At 42.0% G+C, this 22,491-nt stretch overlaps 1 protein-coding gene across 1 annotated transcript; it reads right to left on the reverse strand.

Annotated features, from left to right (window-relative positions):
• Positions 1-466: 466 nt before the first annotated feature.
• On the reverse strand, positions 467-22,422 carry LOC311102621 (uncharacterized protein; the record flags this gene model as incomplete). The annotated part of the gene is made up of 3 exons (XM_084143987.1): positions 467-472; positions 1,910-2,073; positions 20,817-22,422. 3 exons carry the CDS (start codon positions 22,420-22,422, stop codon positions 467-469), a joined length of 1,776 nt encoding a protein of 591 aa, XP_084000113.1.
• Between the last annotated feature and the right edge of the window lie 69 nt (positions 22,423-22,491).

The raw sequence follows: 22,491 nt of genomic DNA on the forward strand, positions 1-22,491 counted from the left end.
GACTAAAATGTCAAAAATGTATTAGAAAATACTATTGTATTTAAACATAATGTCTCTAACACTGTAGTTGTAAGTGTTATTCCCTGATCTTCTGGGGATTCAAATAAATCCACAGATAGTCAGTCAGAGGTTCTCTGTCAAGCCTGGAGCGAGGCACCCTGAGCCCTGACCCATTATGTAATAGCATTGGTGTTTAATTTACTCAGTGTAAATATATCAGCTAGCCGCATAGCCAGGCCTCAGCAGGACTCACCCTGTACTGTGGGCTGAGAGGAGCTGAGTCACAGTGACAGAGAGCTAGAAGAGGGCCCTTCTACAAATCCCACACTGATCACTACTGATTGAAAAGCAGTCTGTCAATCAAGTAACACGTGACTTGAAAAACAAGTCACCCCAATGGAGTCTATGACTACAATGCCAGTTTAGGCCACACCACAGATTGTCGGTCTCTTTATGTTGAGACAGTCTACCACTAGAGGAAAAACACAACAGGGATTACTTTTGTTATGATATGCTGGCTGCTACAGAGATCGAGGAGTGGCTGTTGATTACACTATGCTATGCTACTCTGTCTGACACACAACTACACCCATCCACACAAAACAATCTACTGTTGCTTAAACTAGTCAAACAGCATGATGGAATCTTGACAGACAGACACAGTAATTTTTTATTTGTTACAACTTATATGACCTTCTCTTGACACTTTACCCAAAAGAATAGATGTGCTATGCAGGTGAGAGGTGTTGGTAAATCAATCTAGTTTAATTTGATGACAGTGTGATACTGGGTCACCATGTTAATAGTAGATGTACCATCCTAGGTAAAACATTGAAACATGACAACACTACCCCGCCTGTGACAAACAGCTGGTGATTGGGTAGATTAAATATGTAGACTGTTGTTGGTGGGATCTCTCTCTCAGCAGTAGAGATGTTTGGCAAGCTCTGAAGAGTCTGTTTGTTTGGTTTCAGTACAGAGTGAAAACACCTAGAGACACAATGTACCAACAGTAGGGTTTTATATGTGTGTTTGTGTGTTTGGCAGACCCGCACAAGTCAGGTGCCCTGGCCTGTAGCAAACACATAGCTGAGCTTCTTAGCTCTACACACAAACTAAGAGAAAGGGAGCTAAATACTGTGCATGACACAATCAATCCACTCTAATATGGTTTACAGTGACTTGACAACTGGGCACTACACTCTTAGAAAAAATGTGCTATCTAGAACCTAAAAGAGTTATTCGGCTGTCCCCATAGGATAACCCATTAAAGAACCCTTTTTGTTTCCAGGTAGAACCCTTTTGTTTCCAGGTAGAATGATTTTGGGTTCCATGTAGAACCCTTACCACAGAGGGTTCGACATGGAACCAAAAAGGGTTCTACCTTGAACCAAATAGGGTTCTTTAAAGGGTTCCCTTGAGGGAACAGCTGAAGAACCCTTTTAGAACCCTTTTTTCAAAAGAGTGTAGAAATTGTGGAATGTGAAGGTGTTAGCAGGGTGGCTACAGTAAGTCCTGGGCTCTGGGTACCGCCACGGCACACAGCACCACATCCCAGATCTCTTAATGTTAATGCAACTGGAGGAATTCATGATCAGGTGGTTAAGCACTTCAGTAGAGTGGAGTACACGCTGGCCTGGAGCCCTGAGGGAACAACAATGTCATGCTACACTGCTCTGAGAGCAGATGCATAATGAAGGATAACTACTGCTAATGTGTAGTAGCCTTCATAGAGTATCAATTAGGGCCCAGATTTGTTCCTGACTATGTGACCTGAACAGAGTTGTTCCTGACCATGTGACCAGACCAGGGAATACTCTAGGCCCTAGTTACAATTTGGCCAGTTTCTTTTTTTTTCTAAGTATGATGTATTGCTATTAGTGCACTGTGTGGGTGCAGCAGCTCTCACCGTGCACTCCAGTCCAGGGTAGTAGGGGGTATCTCCGATGATGTCATCCTCTGGGGGCGTGATCCTGAGGATGTCCAGGTGGTCAGGACGGGAGGCGGGGTTCAGGGAGTCCTGGGTCTGGGAGATGGCATCATCACCGTCCAGCATCCAGATGTCGGCATCCTCTACACACACAAACACACACACAATAATGAATTGTTGTGAATTGTAACGCGTAATAACAGGTGTATTAAGATAGACTGAAGCACACCATCTGTTAGTGGGGGATTTTACAAAGCAACAGAGCCATTATGTATCCTGAATGGATCAAGTGGGTGGAGGTAGAAAGCAGGCATCAGTACCTTTTAAAAGACACAGAGAAAGCCCATCTCTGCTGCAGGGTACAGATGGCTATTTATATACTGTCCTTAGCTAGCCTTGCTTCAGCCTGAGGACCGCCAAACGCGCACTGATCTGATAAACAAATACCACTATATCCAATATGGATTTATGTATATGAGTCAATGCATTGGCCATAGGGAATGGTACTACTCTCTCTAAAACAATTGGCTAAAGAAACCAGGCCGACAGCTTGTGTGTTTCTGTTCACTCACTGTAACAAATCGATTCTGTGGTGGAGGGTGACGCTGCCATGGATTGGAGAGCAGAGGAGCTGACATCTAGCCCCCTCAGAGAGAGACTAAGCCTGACTAAATCTGACTGGAGAAGGCTATGTTCTAGCCAAGCTATGGTGGAACAGAGCAGCTAGAACAGGGCTAATGTAAGTAGAGGTTAACATTTCATAGGGAGGATGGATTCAGTTTGTTCACTTCCATATGAGCTTTGTGATTCAGAGCTCAGAGACAACCTCATCCATAGTCCATCACCCCTCCAGCCTCTGAGTACAAATAATGTCAACGGTAGGCTACTATAGTGCGCTCCCCCCAAAAAAACTTAACACAACAGTACATCTCACTATAAATACTCTCACATCCACATTGACGCGTACAAGTTTGCACACGTGGTACTCTCACACACAGCAAAAATATGCCTGCACTCTTCCCCTTGGGAGAAGCACTCATGCAAGATAAATAAAGTCAGAGTGGTGGAGGAGAAAGAGAAACAGCAAAGCAGCTCACACTGAACTTGATGCTCAGCGACCCCAATTCAGGGTTTTCTCATGCTGTAATACCACACCTCCCAGGAGGGTCACACTGCCATCACCTCAACCTGTTGTTTGGCTAAATAATAAGGTTAAACTGAGAGGAATCTCACCTCCTGTTGCATTAGATGCTCAAATATCACATCTCAATGTAGTGTCATCACACCCTTGAGCTAGGTACACTATAACCTCCTAAACTGAAGCAGCAACCCAGTAAAATACTGGGTATCCTACAGTGTCCTCAACCCCCAGTTTAGGTCTGGGACAAATGGTTTCAATGCAGTTATGAGAACACACATATACATGCATCTGTAGATTTGTATTCAGCCTCAGTATTTAACAGAATAAATCATTATTAGACAGACAGCACTTCGGCTCCACACGGCAGAGACTGAGAGGAAAAGTCTCTGCAGGGAGCGATTGATTAGATAAATCACATTTCATTAAGATAATGCAGCAGCACACTGCAGAGCTCAACACCAGCCTGGTAATGCTGCGGGCTGTTTGGGATGAGTCCAAATACACAGTCAAGCCCACTCCAGGACCAGCTGCAGCAAATGCTGTATTCTCCCCTGCACCAGCTGTATTCCAGTGTAATGATCAACTACAGCAAATCTACTCTAATTTCAGCTGTATTTGGCATCTTGTTAGCAGGGTGGTGGTGAGCATAATGAGAGTGTAACTATGACAACTCAAAGCATACAAGACCTTAAGACACAGTTTATTACTGTGTTTTCTCAATGCTCAAGAAACAATTGCATAGAGTACAGAAGAATAGCACTCTTTCATTTTTGCATCCCTGAAATATGAAACATTTACTAAGCTTTGAGACTAGTTTGTCCACATCTACTCTAACTGTGACGACACAGGCAGCATGTTCTGAGCTGAGGACACAGGCAGCAGTGTGTTAAAATGCATTTAGAGGGCCACGCTGCCACCATCTGGACAGGAATAGGTGGAGAGGTTTTGGGTCCCTGTAGACACTGCAGTGCAGCTCTGACTGGCTCTCTCTCTGGCTCTGAGAAAGACCACACTAAATACAAATACACAAAATGAATGTCGGAGGATCTTATGTGTTTTTCTGAAATGATACATATGCCATCACATGTTACTTTAATCTAGTTAACTTTTGTGTATTACAGATGAATAACACAATACACGTGCACTGGAAAATATATTATATTAAATTATATTAAATATATATTAACACAAGCAAAGGCTTTCAATATCAACATTGAGAAAATACTTTGGACTAGTTTAATGTACTGTAAATATTTTAGACATAGTACATTCACAAGTTCATTGTTAGGAATGAGACTCCAATCCAACATAATAATAGAAAGTTAAACTCGTAGAGAAAGTGATGACTAGAATATGATTTAGAAAGCACTCTGCTGCATTAGGTAATGAATCCACTTCATTAGCTTGTGCTCTGAGATCACTTGGCAGTTACCTCATTACACAGGCACTCACAAACACGCACGCACACACTCGCACGCACGCACGCACGCACACACACACACACACACACACACACACACACACACACACACACACACACACACACACACACACACACACACACACACAAACACACACACACACACACACACAGTGTTATGCTGGGTGAAGAACAGTTCACTGGCACTGGGGGAAACTGCTCTCATTGCTATTTAATCTCCAAAACCAAGGGAGGCTGAATCGATGCCTGTAGTTCACTGAAAACCCAGACAGATACACATCACACACAGCTCTTTATTAATGATGACATGAGCTCTGATAACAGATCCCGTGTGGCTCCGTTGATAGAGCATGGTGCTTGCAATGTCAGGGTTGTGGGTTTGATTCTCACGGGGGACCAATACGAAAATGTCTGCATTCCTTACTGTAAGTTGCTCTAAAAATGATAACAACACCCTCTTATAGACTGAACCTAAGAGAATATGATTACCTTGCAAAACTCACTCATACTATATAGTGCTTCTGCTCTAGCTACTCTGCCAAAGACTCCCCCTTGGTGGAGGCCAGGTGGGAAATGCTGTGGACCTGCAGGTGTTGATTGACAGGGCTGTGATGTGACAGTGTATAAATCAGAGCGTGTGAACTGAGCAGCTGTCAGACAGACAGTGAGAATGAGTGCGAGTGGGGGGCTAAAAGAACAGGGCCTGTGTTAGTTAGGTCACATGGTGCTGAGAGGTCGTCTCATGGCTAATCTTGGCGTGTCAGGTGTGATAAATGACTACTACTAGAGATAATATGCAAGTCACTGCTCAACACTCAAGGTGAGCAAGAACGACCCTCTTTTGAAGGAACAGGCTGAAGACATTCATTATAAACAGTGCAGTCTCTCTCAATCCCTCTCTCCCTCTTCAACACTCTCCTCGCTTTCACCCACTCACAGTGGTGCCCAGTGCCCTACTTCTACTTTACTAAACAAAAATCTATAAACTCATTATTCTAATATAAAGACTGAGCCATGTGGTTCTATCCATGTGCTTGATCTCTATGCTGGAGGCAGGCTTTGTAAATGTTCATTTCCTGTCTGTCCTGCATGGTTTAGCCCTGCTCCCCCTGCTCTCTGTGGGCCGTTGGTTGGTTGGTTGGCTGTCTGGGCCCTGTTCTACAGAGGCAGGCTGTACATGACATACAGTAGTGGAACATGGAGACTGGAGAGCTCTCTCTCAACATGAAGCACACCAACTAGAGGCTAAACAACCACTGTAATAATAGATGCCAGTAATAAAATAGGCCAAATGTCAGCTTGTGCACAGCTAAGATCCGGCCCCCTCCCTCTGACACTAGAGACAGGTAGATTCAACATAGTCCCTGAAGAGGAAAGATTGTGTGTATTGTGTGATCTTGGGGAAATAGAAAGTGAAGTCCATTTTGTGTTTTCTTGCCCTCTGTATGATGACTTAAGACATGTTCGGTTTGGTCAATTTTTTGGTGCTCACCCTGAAGTGTTCTGGCTACAGGATGAACACAGGCTGGAGTTATTTCTCCGAAAGGGAGTTTTAGATATTGAACAAAGCCTGGGGGAGACGGAGTAGTGTATTTAAAAAAAAAAAAAGTTTTATTATTGCAGATAGATTGTAACTTCCATCAATGTAATTGTCTGCATCACTTCCAATCCCCCATGTTTTTTATATATATACTCCCCTTTATTATTTTTCAACCTCGCCATCCTTTCCCTACTTGGGGTAAATTAGTGAACAACAATGCCCAGGCCTCTACTTCCAGCCTATACTTACTATCTACACCTTATGGACACAGTCAATTTTACAATAATTCTATTTTATTTGTTTTTGCTCCTGAACTTCTTCTACTCTCAACCTCTCCGATCATTTTCATGATGTCCATCCGGTTTGCTTCTATATGCCATATCTTTCTAACTGTGCTCTTTCCCAAAAGCTCCCAACATACAACCTACAGTGGGGAGAACAAGTATTTGATACACTGCCGATTTTGCAGTTTCTCCTACTTACAAAGCATGTAGAGGTCTGTAATTTTTATCATAGGTACACTTCAACTGTGAGAGACGGAATCTAAAACAAAAATCCAGAAAATCACATTGTATGATTTTTAAGTAATTAATTGGCATTTTATTGCATGACATAAGTATTTGATCACCTACCAACCAGTAAGAATTCCGGCTCTCACAGACCTGTTAGTTTTTCTTTAAGAAGCCCTCCTGTTCTCCACTCATTACCTATATTATCTGCACCTGTTTGAACTCGTTACCTGTATAAAAGACACCTGTCCACACACTCAATCAAACAGACTCCAACCTCTCCACAATGGCCAAGACCAGAGAGCTGTGTAAGGACATCAGGGATAAAATTGTAGACCTGCACAAGGCTGGGATGGGCTACAGGACAATAGGCAAGCAGCTTGGTGAGAAGGCAACAACTGTTGGCGCAATTATTAGAAAATGGAAGTAGTTCAAGATGACGGTCAATCACCCTCGGTCTGGGGCTCCATGCAAGATCTCACCTCGTGGGGCATCAATGATCATGAGGAAGGTGAGGGATCAGCCCAGAACTACACGGCAGGACCTGGTCAATGACCTGAAGAGAGCTGGGACCACAGTCTCAAAGAAAACCATTAGTAACACACTACGCCATCATGGATTAAAATCATGCAGCGCACGCAAGGTCCCCTTGCTCAAGCCAGCGCATGTCCAGGCCCGTCTGAAGTTTGCCAATGACCATCTGGATGATCAAGAGGAGGAATGGGAGAAGGTCATGTGGTCTGATGAGACAAAAATATAGCTTTTTGGTCTAAACTCCACTCGCCGTGTTTGGAGGAAGAAGAAGGATGAGTACAACCCCAAGAACACCATCCCAACCGTGAAGCATGGAGGTCGAAACATCATTCTTTGGGGATGCTTTTCTGCAAAGGGGACAGGACGACTGCACCGTATTGAGGGGAGGATGGATGGGGCCATGTATCGCGAGATCTTGGCCAACAACCTCCTTCCCTCAGTAAGAGCATTGAAGATGGGTCGTGGCTGGGTCTTCCAGCATGACAACGACCCGAAACACACAGCCAGGGCAACTAAGGAGTGGCTCCGTAGGAAGCATCTCAAGGTCCTGGAGTGGCCTAGCCAGTCTTCAGACCTGAACCCAATAAAAAATCTTTGGAGGGAGCTGAAAGTCTGTATTGCCCAGCGACAGCCCCGAAACCTGAAGGATCTGGAGAAGGTATGGAGGAGTGGGCCAAAATCCCTGCTGCAGTGTGTGCAAACCTGGTCAAGACCTACAGGAAACGTATGATATCTGTAATTGCAAACAAAGGTTTCTGTACCAAATATTAAGTTCTGCTTTTCTGATGTATCAAATACTTATGTATTTTAAAATTATTAAAATTAATTACTTAAAAATTATACAATGTGGTTTTCTGGATTTTTGTTTTAGATTTTGTCTCTCACAGTTGAAGTGTACCTATGATAAATATTACAGACCTCTACATGCTTTGTAAGTAGGAAAACCTGCAAAATCGGCAGTGTATCAAATACTTGTTCTCCCCACTGTATATACTTATTATGGACACAGTATGCTCACATTATTAGTTATCTTGTTATTATTTGTTGTTATTTGTTATTAGTCCCATCCTTCAACTCCATTCAATACCTCCCATCTATCTCTTAACACCATCCATATAGGATTTCTATTTGCCATATATATTTCAACCGTACTGTGATGTTTTACAAAAGTTCTGAACCCTTCTATTCTCATTGCTTCTACAGATTGTGAATAAAAAATAAAAAAAAATGCTAAAAGTATTATTATATTATTGACCAATTGACTATGACTTTTCAGATCACCCAGTAATGTTATCTGCAAGGTTAGCTCCAGGTAAATATTGCAATCCTTTAGCCATTCCTGTACCTGTGTCCAAAAACAAGCTATAAATGGACAGAACCAAAACAAATGATCTAATGATTCTGTCTCTTCACAGCAAAATATGCAGAGCTGGGAAGATTGTATCCCCCATATAAATAACATTCTATTGGTAGCAAGAATTTTATATAATAATTTAAATTGAAAGATTCTAATTTTTGAATCCGGTGTCGTTTTGCGTGTCAGTTCATAAACACTATGCCATGGGATCGGTACGTCAAAAATCTCTTCCCAACTATTTTGCAATCTATATGGGACGGCTGTCAATCCTTTGGTCCTTAAGTGAAACTGATATACTTTTTTTATTTATCACAGTTTTCCTTAAGCAATTATGTTCTTTAATGCAAGGCCGACAGACAAGTTCCTTACTTTCTCCCCCTTCCACTTTCCTCTTCCACTTTTGCGGTAAGGCTGCAATTATTTGGTTGTAATTTTGGGTAGAGCAGACATTTCCATATGTTTTTGTTAGCTGCATGTGCGACATAACTCCACCAGTCCTACCGATGATATCATTTATGAAGATTATACCTTTTTTAAACATTCTGTCAAAAAATAAAGGTTTTTTGTCAATTAGTATATTTGAATTTAAACACAATATTTGTTGCATTATTTGTTCTGTCATTTCTGGAGGATTAAATTGAAATTGCAACCAACTTTCTATGGCTTGTTTTAGAAATGGTGATATTTGGGAGATGATTTCCTTTTCAAATAACTGAAAGTGAGAGGTTGTAATCGGAATAAAGGGAAAAAGGGCATTCTTGAACATTTGGTGAGACAATCTTACTAATTTGCTTGAGAACCAGTTCGAATTTAAGTATAACTTTTGTATGACTGAAGCTTTTAGTGATAGGTCTAATGCTTTATTATTTAATATTTTCTGTCCTCCGAATTCATATTCATTATATAAATAGGCCCTTTTAATTTTGTCAAATAAAATTGAATATTTTTTTCTCATAACATTTAAATAACTGTTCGCTAGGCGTAGGCAAGACCATAAGCAAATAGGTAAACTGGGATAATACTAAAGAGTTAATCAGGGTGATTTTTTCCACAAATTGACAGGTATTTACCTTTCCATGGTAGCAAGATCTAATCTATTTTTGCTAACTTTCTATTAACATTTATTGAAGTGAGATCATTTATTTCCTTTGGGATATATATTCCGAGTATATCCACATCACCATCAGACCATTTTATTGGTAAACTACATGGTAATGTAAATATTTTATTTTTTAGTGATCCAATACGTAATATAGTACATTTGTCATAATTTGGTTGTAATCCAGAGAGGTTAGAAAATATATCTAGATCCTCTATGAGGCTGTGGAGGGATTCTAGTTGTGGATTTAAAAGAAAACATAAATAATCAGCGTACAATGACACCTTTGTTTTTAAGCCCTGGATTTCTAATCCTCTGATATTATTATTGGATCTGATTTTAATAGATAACATCTCGATGGCCACAATAAATAGATATGCCGATAGTGGACAACCTTGTTTCACTCCTCTTGACAGTTTAAAACTTTCTGAGAAATAGCCATTATTTACTATTTTACACTTAGGGTTACTATACATGATTTTGACCCATTTTATAAGAGATTCTCCAAAATGGAAATGCTCCAGGCATTTATATATAAACCCCAGTCATACTTTATCAAATGCCTTTTCGAAGTCTGCTATGAATAGCAGGCCTGGTTTCCCATATTTTCCATAGTGTTCTATTGTTTCCAATACTTGCCTTATATTATCTCCAATGTATCTTCCATGTAAAAAACCTGTCTGATTAGAATGAATAATATCCGACAATACCTTTTAAATTCTATGTGCTATACATTTTAATAGAATTTTTGCATCACAACACTGAAGTGTAAGGGGCCTCCAATTTTTTTAATGGACTGGATCTTTATATTTTCCACTTGTATCCTGTTTCAGTAATAATGAGATCAGACCTTCTTCTTGAGTGTCAGATAATCTACCATTTACATAGGAGTGGTTAAAACATGCTAATAACGGTCCTCTTAGTATATCAAAAAAGGTTTGGTATACCTCGACTGGTATGCCATCCAACCCTGGAGTTTTCCCGGACTTAAAGTCTTTAATTGCATCCAGAAGTTCCTCCTCTGTAATTTCACCTTCACATGAGTCTTTCTGTATGACTGTTAATTTTACATTATCAATAGAAAAAAAATCTCTACAATTAGCTTCAGTTAGAGGAGATGGAGGCGACTGAAAAGAAAACATATGCTTAAAGTACTTTGTTTCCTCCTTCAAAATATTATTTGGTGAATCATGGGTGACTCCGTCAATTGTAACCAGTTTCATTAAGTTCTTTTTGGTAGCATTCCTATGTTGAAGATTAAAAAATAATTTTGTGCATTTTTCCCCATATTCCATCCAGTTTGCTTTATTTTTATAATATATTACACTTGATCTTTCTTGAATAAGTTTCTCCATTTCTTTTTGTTTTTCCTCCAATTTCTTCTGAGCATCTATGTTACAGTTTTTATTGCCATCTATTGCCATCTTTCTATTTCCTTTGTTAGTATAAACTCCTTTGTTAGTATAAACTTTGTTAGTATGACCTAAATTGCTTTTGTTTTCGAGATGAGTACTGAATTGCATGGCCTCTATAGGCACATTTAAAGGTGTCCCATACAATAAGGGGATTTGCTGTACCTATGTTATGTCAGAAAAAGTCAGTTATAAATTCCTTTGTTCTAATTATAAATAAATTATCATCCAATAGGCTTTGATTAAATGTCCAATATCCTCGCCCATGTGGAAATTCAGTAAGAGTAATGTTTAGGCCAATTATATGATGGTCCGACCGCATTCTGTCCCCTATCAACACTTTTTAAACTTTTGGTGCCAACGAGAATGAGATCAGAAAGATGTCAAGACGACTAGCTTGATTGAGTCTCCGCCATGTATATCTCACTAGATCAGTATATTTAAGCCTCCATATATCTACTAGTTCTAATGTATCCATGACATTCACAATTTCCTTAAGAGCATGTGGGTGATTGTTTGTGGTGTGATTTCCTTTACGGTCCATTGAGCTATTTAAAACAGTATTATAATACCCCACCATAATAATATTGTCTTGAATTGCTTGCAGGGTTGATAATTTATTATATATATTGTCAAAGAAGTGTGGATCATCATTATTTGGTCCGTAAAGGTTAATGAGCCATATCTGTTTATGGTCCAATAACATATTTAAAATAATCCATCTACCTTGCGTATCTATTTGGACAATTTGCACATTCGGATCGAAATTACTATTAATTAATATCATCACCCCTTTTGAATTTCTTTGCCCATGGGATAATTATATCCCCCCCCCCCCCCCCATTCCTTTTCCATGCAACTTCATCTCGAATTGTTGAATGAGTTTCTTGTATACAATAGATATTATATTCCTTCTCTTTGAGCCATGTAAATATTGTTCTTCTTTTGTTATTATCAGCTAAGCCATTACAATTATAACTGGCTATACTTATTTCACCATACACCATAATGAGATACAAGTTTCAAGTCTATTTATCATTATATATGTTTGTAAATTTACTAATAAAAAATACCGTAATGATTGAGTGTCCATATAGCTGTACCGTGATATTTGCATTGCTACTGAGTAACCCTTCAATTGTTCTCCACTAATTCCCCCGCTAAAGCCCCTCCCCATCCCAAGTTGAGCCGTCATCCCAGTGATCGGCATCCCACCCACGTCCCTCCGGATCCCTAAGCCCCAGAGAGGCCAGGACCCATTCATCGTAAACAGCACACAGTGCCACCCACAAAACAGAAGCAGATTAACCGCCAAAAGCATTTCCAATGCTGTCACCTCTCTCTCTCTCTCTCTCTCTATATATATATATATATATATATATATATATATATACAGTGGGGGAAAAAAGTATTTAGTCAGCCACCAATTGTGCAAGTTCTCCCACTTAAAAAAAATGAGAGAGGCCTGTAATTTTCATCATAGGTACACGTCAACTATGACAGACAAAATGAGGAAAAAAAATCCAGAAAATCACATTGTAGGATTTTTAATGAATTTATTTGCAAATTATGGTGGAAAATAAGTATTTGGTCAATAACAAAAGTTTCTCAATACTTTGTTATATACCCTTTGTTGGCAATGACACAGGTCAAACGTTTTCTGTAAGTCTTCACAAGGTTTTCACACACTGTTGCTGGTATTTTGGTCCATTCCTCCATGCAGATCTCCTATAGAGCAGTGATGTTTTGGGGCTGTCGCTGGGCAACACAGACTTTCAACTCCCTCCAAAGATTTTCTATGGGGTTGAGATCTGGAGACTGGCTAGGCCACTCCAGGACCTTGAAATGCTTCTTACGAAGCCACTCCTTCGTTGCCCGGGTGGTGTGTTTGGGATCATTGTCATGCTGAAAGACCCAGCCACGTTTCATCTTCAATGCCCTTGCTGATGGAAGGAGGTTTTCACTCAAAATCTCACGATACATGGCCCCATTCATTCTTTCCTTTACACGGATCAGTCGTCCTGGTCCCTTTGCAGAAAAACAGCCCCAAAGCATGATGTTTCCACCCCCATGCTTCACAGTATGTATGGTGTTCTTTGGATGCAACTCAGCATTCTTTGTCCTCCAAACACGACGAGTTGAGTTTTTACCAAAAAGTTATATTTTGGTTTCATCTGACCATATGACATTCTCCCAATCCTCTTCTGGATCATCCAAATGCACTCTAGCAAACTTCAGACGGGCTTGGACATGTACTGGCTTAAGCAGGGGGACACGTCTGGCACTGCAGGATTTGAGTCCCTGGCGGCGTAGTGTGTTACTGATGGTAGGCTTTGTTACTTTGGTCCCAGCTCTCTGCAGGTCATTCACTAGCTTCCCCCGTGTGGTTCTGGGATTTTTGCTCACTGTTCTTGTGATCATTTTGACCCCACGGGGTGAGATCTTGCGTGGAGCCCCAGATCGAGGGAGATTATCAGTGGTCTTGTATGTCTTCCATTTCCTAATAATTGCTCCCACAGTTGATTTCTTCAAACCAAGCTGCTTACCTATTGCAGATTCAGTCTTCCCAGCCTGGTGCAGGTCTACAATTTTGTTTCTGGTGTCCTTTGACAGCTCTTTGGTCTTGACCATAGTGGAGTTTGGAGTGTGACTGTTTGAGGTTGTGGACAGGTGTATTTTATACATATACAAGTTCAAACATGTGCCATTAATACAGGTAACGAGTGGAGGACAGAGGAGCCTCTTAAAGAAGAAGTTACAGGTCTGTGAGAGCCAGAAATCTTGCTTGTTTGTAGGTGACCAAATACTTATTTTCCACCATAATTTGCAAATAAATTCATTAAAAATCCTACAATGTGATATTCTGGATTGTTTTTTCTCAATTTGTCTGTCATAGTTGACGTGTACCTATGATGAAAATTACAGGCCTCTATCATCTTTTTAAGTGGGAGAACTTGCACAATTGGTGGCTCACTAAATACTTTTTTCCCCCACTGTATAACTATAAAAAAATAAATAATGCATATCCTATTTTCCATCATTATCAATTAATATGCGTAATAATGTCAGCAGTTCATGCGTAGGATTTTAACATATAACCCGGATTGCCATTGTATTACATTTCATTTATTGACAAGCAATTATTATCCTAGCAAATAATTCCTGCGGTCCATTCCATACCGTTAGGGATCTTTCCATCATGATAGGACAATAAAAAATTAGATTAGATGTATACTATATTTAAAAATGTATATCCCTCATCTACACAAAATTGAAAGCTCTCTCTCACTACCCCTGCTCATAGACCCCCGTCGGCTCTGGGATATGCAACCATTTCCCCTCTCACTCACTTAACGGCGCACCTTTTCAAACACAAAAATGCACACCACATGGTTGACTGCGGAAGAAAGGGGCCGAGCGTGCAAATGCACCCGCATCCACACCTGCCGCAAGGGGGAAAGGACGCCAGAGAGAACATAGGACCAACCACAACAACCATCCGCCAAAACAACAACCGCCCGCCAAAAAAGCCATGTTCTAATTATTTGTATTTAAAGATGTATTATTCTGCTTGTTATCTTTTCTTGTTATATCGTTTTATCCTTTTATAAAATACTATACTTACTATAAATGTTCTTTAATATTACAATCCCTATCATTGCTAGTATTGGGTGCTCCATTATTCGACTCCTCTATTACAACTTTTAGAATAGCCATGGAGTAGTCTTTGTGTCTCTGAACATTTGGTTGTCGATATACAGTTTATCCACCAGAAGTGTGTTGTTTGTGTAGTGTGACTAGGTGAAAACTGTAATTTGTTATCATTTCCTAATTGTGCATTTAATTTGTTTAATGTAAAAAATATATATATATCTTTTGTGCACTCATACTTGAACTTAATATTGTGTCTAATAAGCCCATACAGGCTGGGCACCAATTGGTGTACGATACAAAACAAATATAAATCAAATCAAATAGGTTTTCAACAGATAACATAAACCTAAAATTACATGAATATGACTATGATGCAGTGCATGTGCAGGTAAGATTGTTCTCAAGAGCTCCTACAGTAACTTATTAAGGAAAATAAGTTCCACAGTAAAGAGGGGCCTTTGTGCAGTACTATTCCTCTGGCTGTGATGCAGCTTAGACAGGCAGCGTGAGAGCAGAGCACAAACCCTCCTACCCACACACTCTTGGCACAATCTATTTCATTATCTGAATAGAGCTGTCCCTTGTCCTCAGTGAGAAGAGCAATGTTGCATGCCCGGCATTTTGTGTTGGACGCTATGAGAGGGAAGTAAAGACAGATGTCAACTGACTGACTCCCGGTCTGTAGTGATCAGTTTCATATGACCTGGGGCTTGATTGGTTTATGTCATTAAGATATTATTTACGGTCTCTCAGATTGAGTAGGGAACATTCACTGATACTCAGGCTCTATTTGTGTCAGTTGATGCTGTCTCTGGCATTCTTGAAAGTAATTTTAAAATGTGATTTAGGATGGGGGCGAGACCTAATGTTTCCTGAACAAACCTCCCCTGCAATGAGAGGAGATTAAAGCAGAGTAACTACAACATAACAGACATAGATAATCAGAGCATACAGTGAGGGAAAAATGTATTTGATCCCCTGCTGATTTTAGTATTTGATCCCCTGCTGATTTTGTACGTTTGCCCACTGACAAAGACATGATCAGTCTATAATTTGAATGGTAGGTTTATTTGAACAGTGAGAGACAGAATAACAACAAAAAAATCCAGAAAAACGCATGTCAAAAATGTTATTAATTGACTTAATAATAATATGCCATTTAGCAGACGCTTTTATCCAAAGCGACATACAGTCATGCGTGCATACATTTTTTGTGTATAGGTGGTCCCGGGGATCGAACCCACTACCTTGGCGTTACAAGCGCCGTGCTCTACCAGCTGAGCTACAGAGGACCACATTTTAATGAGGGAAATAAGTATTTGACCCCTCTGCAAAACATGACTTAGTACTTGGTTGCAAAACCCTTGTTGGCAATCACAGAGGTCAGACGTTTCTTGTAGTTGGCCACCAGGTTTGCACACATCTCAGGAGGGATTTTGTCCCACTCCTCTTTGCAGATCTTCTCCAAGTCATTAAGGTTTCGAGGCTGACGTTTGGCAACTCAAACCTTCAGCTCCCTCCACAGATTTTCTATGGGATTAAGGTCTGGAGACTGGCTAGGCCACTCCAGGACCTTAATGTGCTTCTTCTTGAGCCACTCCTTTGTTGCCTTGGCCGTATGTTTTGGGTCATTGTCATGCTGGAATACCCATCCACAACCCATTTTCAATGCCCTGACTGAGGGAAGGAGGTTCTCACCCAAGATTTGACGGTACATGGCCCCGTCCATCGTCCCTTTGATGCGGTGAAGTTGTCCTGTCCCCTTAGCAGAAAAACACCCCCTCCATGTTTGACAGTGGGGATGGTGTTCTTGGGGTCATAGGCAGCATTCCTCCTCCTCCAAACACGGCGAGTTGAGTTGATGCCAAAGAGCTCGATTTTGGTCTCATCTGAGCACAACACTTTCACCCAGTTCTCCTCTGAATCATTCAGATGTTCATTGGCAAACTTCAGACGGGCCTGTATATGTGCTTTCTTGAGCAGGGGGACCTTGCGGGCGCTGAAGGATTTCAGTCCTTCACGGCGTAGTGTGTTACCAATAGTTTTCTTGGTGATTATGGTCCCAGCTGCCTTGAGATCATTGACAAGATCCTCCCGTGTAGTTCTGGGCTGATTCCTCACCGTTCTCATGATTATTGCAACTCCACGAAGTGAGATCTTGCATGGAGCCCCAGGCCGAGGGAGATTGACAGTTATTTTGTGTTTCTTCCATTTGCGAATAATCGCACCAACTGTTGTCACCTTCTCACCAAGCTGCTTGGCGATGGTCTTGTAGCCCATTCCAGCCTTGTGTAGGTCTACAATCTTGTCCCTGACATCCTTGGAGAGCTCTTTGGTCTTGGCCATGGTGGAGAGTTTGGAATCTGATTGATTGATTGCTTCTGTGGACCGGTGTCTTTTATACAGGTAACAAGCTGAGATTAGGAGCACTCCCTTTAAGAGTGTGCTCCTAATCTCAGCTCGTTACCTGTATAAAAGACACCTGGGAGCCAGAAATCTTTCTGATTGAGAGGGGGTCAAATACTTATTTCCCTCACTAAAATGCAAATCAATTTATAACATTTTTGACATGCGTTTTTCTGGATTTTTTTGTTGTTATTCTGTCTCTCACTGTTCAAATAAACCTACCATTAAAATGATAGACTGATCATTTCTTTGTCAGTGGGCAAACGTACAAAATCAGCAGGGGATCAAATACTTTTTTCCCTCACTGTAAATGTCAAATGTACTGTGATTCTTAAATATTCCCGATTGTAAATCCATAAACTAACTTTAAGTGTTAAACATAGAGCGTATTTAGAAACAGAGTATTTAGAAACACAAGACAATAGGTTTCTAAATTGAACTTTCATTTATACACTCTCCCCAATGTACGGTTTCCTTCTTCTAATTAAACATTGATGATTGAACGTCACACAGACAACAGAGATGACAGAGATCGTATCTAAATTAGGATATTATTGGCAGGCCAAACCATGAAGGCAGCCTTCATTCTGACCCAGATAGTATCTATTCTAGCCCCTCGGTTGTCCATTTGTTCAAGTGTAATGAATTATTGAACTTGGACAAAGGATGGTTCGGAACCCACTGAGATCCTGCCAAATGAACAGTGAGACTGTTCTCACATCTCTATCAAAGGGGAGGTTTAGAAGGGACGATTTGCAACATGGTTCATGTAATGCAATCCCAGCCAGTCTTCGTGTTCTATGCCTGTAGATGAAACTTTATCCTGTTCACTTAGTCCTTAGAGGCCAACAAGAGTTATTTACAGAACTCATATCAATTAATCATGAGCCTCAACAGCACACCGACAGGCTGACAGGGACAAAACATTCTACTGCTTTGAATTCATATCAACATCATATTTCTCGTATTGTTTTAAAGGTAGAAGCCAATTTTGACCTTTAAAGGTACAATACGCAGAAATCGCTCTGCCATTTCCTGGTTGCAAAACTTCTAATAGTTCGCCCTTTTTTCAGTTTATGTGACAAAACAAGCAGTCATCATGTGGAGAATCATTGTACAATCTAAAACGCTGTGAAATATCTTTTCCATAACCAAAAATATTATATTTTCAGCTGTTTGAAGCTGCTGTACAAAACCAAATGTAAAAGACACAAAAACGAAACTCTACCACTTCTTAGACTTGCTTTAAATGAGAATGACAGATCTATAACTCATATTTCTGTGTGACTTTGGTTGGGTTGCCCAAAAAGTTACAGTACATATTGCAGCTTTAAGCGAAAATAGGATTTCTGTCTGTTTGAATCTAGTCTCTGTAGTCTTGCATTCTGGGAAGCCTGGCGATCGAGGTTCACAAGATTAATAAAAAATGGATGAGGTGAAGACTTAAGCCGGCTCAGCAGGAAATTGTGTGGTGTGTGTGTGTGTGTGTGTGTGAGAATGGGGGGACATTACAGATTATTCCCACATGAGTAACACTATCTATCCGCCTGCATACACCAGCCTCCCTCCAGCCATGACTATACTGGGCTGAACATTGGCCCTCTATTCTGTGTCTCTTACCACAAATAGTTTCCCTGCGTTGTAGTGGAATCCTGACAGGATAGGAGTAACACTGCTTACTGGCCCAAAATCCATGTCTAAGAAAGGCTTCTTAACCATTCTTCACAGTCTATAAACAAATTACGTGGACAGTAAAAAAGCAAAAGAGAGAGAGTACGAGCAACATAGGTGAGGTAAATATCATCAATGTAGTTACAATGTAGTTACAGGTTAATGCAATAATGATGTAACTGCTCTAATGGAAGCACCAGGCAAATATTGATACAATCAACTTGTTTCATGACCTCTGTATCTTCCCTTACCAATTTGGACTGATGGAATGTAGCCAAACACTAAGCCAGAGTCACGCTACAGCACTCTTACACTGATCAAAGGATTGGAGGTCAAATGGCACTACCAGACATCCTGGTTATACACTGAGTGTAGAAAACATTAGGAACACTTTCCTAATATTGAGTTGCACCCCCTTTAGCCCTCAGAACAGCCTCAATTAGTCGGGCATGGTGTCGAAAGCGTTCCATAGTGATGCTGGTCCATGTTGACTCCAATGCTTCCCACAGTTGTGTCAAGTTGTCTGGATGTCCTTTGGGTGGTGGACCATTCTTGATACAAACTGTTGAGTGTGAAAAACCCAGCAGTTCTTGACACACTCAAACCGGTGCGCCTGGCACCTACTACCATACCCCGTTCAAAGGCACTTAAATATTTTGTCTTGCCCATTCACCCTCTGAATGGCACACATACACAAGCCATGTCTCAATTCTCTCAAGGGTATAACATCTCCACCCCTTCATCTACACTGATTGAAGGGGATTTAACAGGTGACATCAATAAGGGATCATAGCTTTCACCTGGATTCACCCGGTCAGTCTATGTCATGGAAAGAGCAGGTGTTCCTAATGTTTTGATCACTCAGTGTACAATGTAAGAGCAGGCAACTCTTTGCTGCAGCGACAAGGCATATGAGGTGCAATGGCTAACAGTCAATGTCACATTATTTAACGACCCAAGGCTTGTCAATGTAAACATGAGATACAGTTTATTAGGGCAAAACTAAGAGACGGTCAGGCAATTCTGAAGTTCTGCTGCACTTCTGCTTCTTAATCCTAATTATTCTTTCTATAACCCATGTGCCTGTTGAGGGTGAGTCTTTGTCAGCTGGCAGCCTGTGAACTCGGTAGGAAGTGGTTTAGGAGGTGCAGAGCACTGAGAGGACAAATTGGCAATGCTTCAGTTAACATTATTTTCATGACAGCGGTAGTGGATTTGAACTGCATGTCAACCCTGAGCCTTTGATCTGGGACCCCATCACAGCCACTCCTGCCCCCCGGAGATGAAATGGTTAAGAGAGGCTCATCAGCATGGGATAGAAATCAAATCAGTCTCAGGCTCTGTTCTCTCTCTCTCTCTCTCTCTCTCTCTCTCTCTCTCTCTCTCTCTCTCTCTCTTGCTCTCTCTCTCTCTGTCTGTTGGGTATCTTTTAATACTGAGTCACATGCCAAGGACAAAGCAAGCACATCAGGTCAGTCACAACCAAAACAGGACGATCAGAAATCATTTAGACAGATTGGCAAGGGATGACTGCGACAGCTAGCACTGGGACACTGTTTACTCTGTCTCCTAGAGGGGGGAAATACAGAGAGCAAATAGCTTGAGTCAGTCCGAAAACTCCCACAGTGTTTAGTAGAAACAGTTACTGCTGTTTGACAGCTACCACACTGCAGTAACAGACCATTTACAAAACATCCCCAGGCTGTATAGGCTGGGTGAAAAACTGCAGATATAGTGCTCAGATGCTGTATTCTACACATCAATCATTCTATAATATCTCTTACAGCTAAGTAAACATAACAGCCATTCTATTACAGTGTTATACTGAAGCCAGATCAAGGACAAACTCTGAGAGACACGTCACACGGAGGAGTGAAGCATTGATGTAATAATAATATAATATAATATGCCATTTAGCAGACGCTTTTATCCAAAGCGACTTACAGTCATGCGTGCATACATTTTTGTGTATGGGTGGTCCCGGGGATCGAACCCACTACCTTGGCGTTACAAGCGCCGTGCTCTACCAGTTGAGCTACAGAGGACCACATGTCAATGTTAGTGTCAGGAAAGAATGTGAGCGGTAGGAGGATTGTTGTGATTGTTAATAACACTAACTCACCTGTTGTCGTGGAGAGGCTGGAGGAATTCCATTTGGAAGTCGTTGGTAGTCTGCTGAGGTTCAGGTCCAGCCGTGTGATGGTCCGCTTGTTGCCATTCTTATCTATGACCTCCGTGGTGACTTTGGGCTCCTCTTTGAATCCAGTCCGGGGGCTGTCACTGTCCGTACCCTGGCCAACGTCCTCATCAGAAAGGAGCAGGATGCGGTGGTTGAGCTGGGGGCTGGGGAGCTTGGTCGATAGAGGGGACAGCACTGGAGACATGCTCTGCAGACTGTTGGTGGCAGGGTATGAGGTGTTGAACACCCCGCACAGAGAGGGTGAACAGGGGCTCTTACTGTGGGATTTGGCAGAGGAGGCCTCAGTAGGGTGTGAGAGAGGCAGCGTTAGCCCCTCTGGAGGTTTGTTCCCTACCGTATCCCTAATGTCCCCATTTAGACTCCTCCATTCCCCAAACTCCTGCTGATAGCTGCTGGTCCTCGGCTGAGGTACAGCTGATTCAGCCTCTGGATAGAACTCTTTGGACCTGTTTGGGCTTATATGGCTAGCACGCTGAACTGTGCCCTCAACCTCCTGCACCTTGGCCACCACCCTAACCCCTGTGTCCCTTCTGTTGATCTCATCATACAGCTGGTGGGCTGACTTGTCCTCAGACCACATTGGACGAATGTTGTTCCCACTCAGCATATGCTCTCGTTGGACATGATCCTGCACGTCTTCTAATAAACTACAGGACGAAGCTTCGTAGCCCAAGCAGAGTTCACTGTCATACTCAGACATGTCAGGGCAGTCCAGGTCTGGCTCAGAGGCACGAGAGTCATCCTCCATGAAGTCCCAGCCCTCCCTGGCAATATGGAAGTGCTTCTCCATAGGGAGGATGGGGTTGCTGGCCACACTGACATAGGAGCCTGACATTGGTGTGTCCGGAGCTCTGAGAGATGCTGGGGTCCCAGGAATCCTCTGCTCCTCCACCACTGGGTCAAGATTGGATTGATCCTGGGTCTGAGCCGAGGACTGGACAGATAAAGACTGGACTGCAGTGCTCCCTAGCCCTACTTTCTTCTTAATCTTGCTGTGCAGGAACTCCTCTGCACTGTCTAACTTCTTCCCACCCAGCTTCTTCAGCTTTCTGCCCCGTGAGGAGGCGCTCTTGTGCTCTGGGGACATGGAGAGAGCATGTTGAGCATTGCTGCTGAGGACATGTCCTGAGAAGCTCCCACGACCCTCCCTGTGACCCTGGAGCTTCCCGTCCTGATTACCCATCCTGACTTTGTTGGCGCAGTCTCCGCACAGAGATAAGAGATCAGCCAGCAACTGGTGGTGCTCCGCGGCCAGCCAGCAGAGCTCAGCAACAGCCTCCTTTGTTGCCTGGTAGGAGTTGAGGAGTTCGCCTGCGGACTCATAAGACTGGCCTCTTTGTTTGGCTACCGTGGGATCCACCTCTCCCTGGTCTTGGTCATTACTGGGCTGGGCCCACAGAGGGGCGTGGCTCTTGTATGTAAACCCTGGGGCCCTCCCCTTGGGGAGATAGAGGCTGATACTGCACAGCTCGTGGATGGGCTCGTAGAGACGCAGGACAGTATGCCTGTCCTCCATTATGGGCGCCATGCTAATCGCTTAAGCACTTTAATTAAATGGACTGCTGTCCCCAGATGCTGGTGTGTTTGGAGTTGGACT

The sequence above is a fragment of the Coregonus lavaretus genome, assembly GCF_964263955.1.
Source record: "Coregonus lavaretus genome assembly, chromosome: 27".
Lineage (NCBI taxonomy): Eukaryota > Metazoa > Chordata > Actinopteri > Salmoniformes > Salmonidae > Coregonus > Coregonus lavaretus.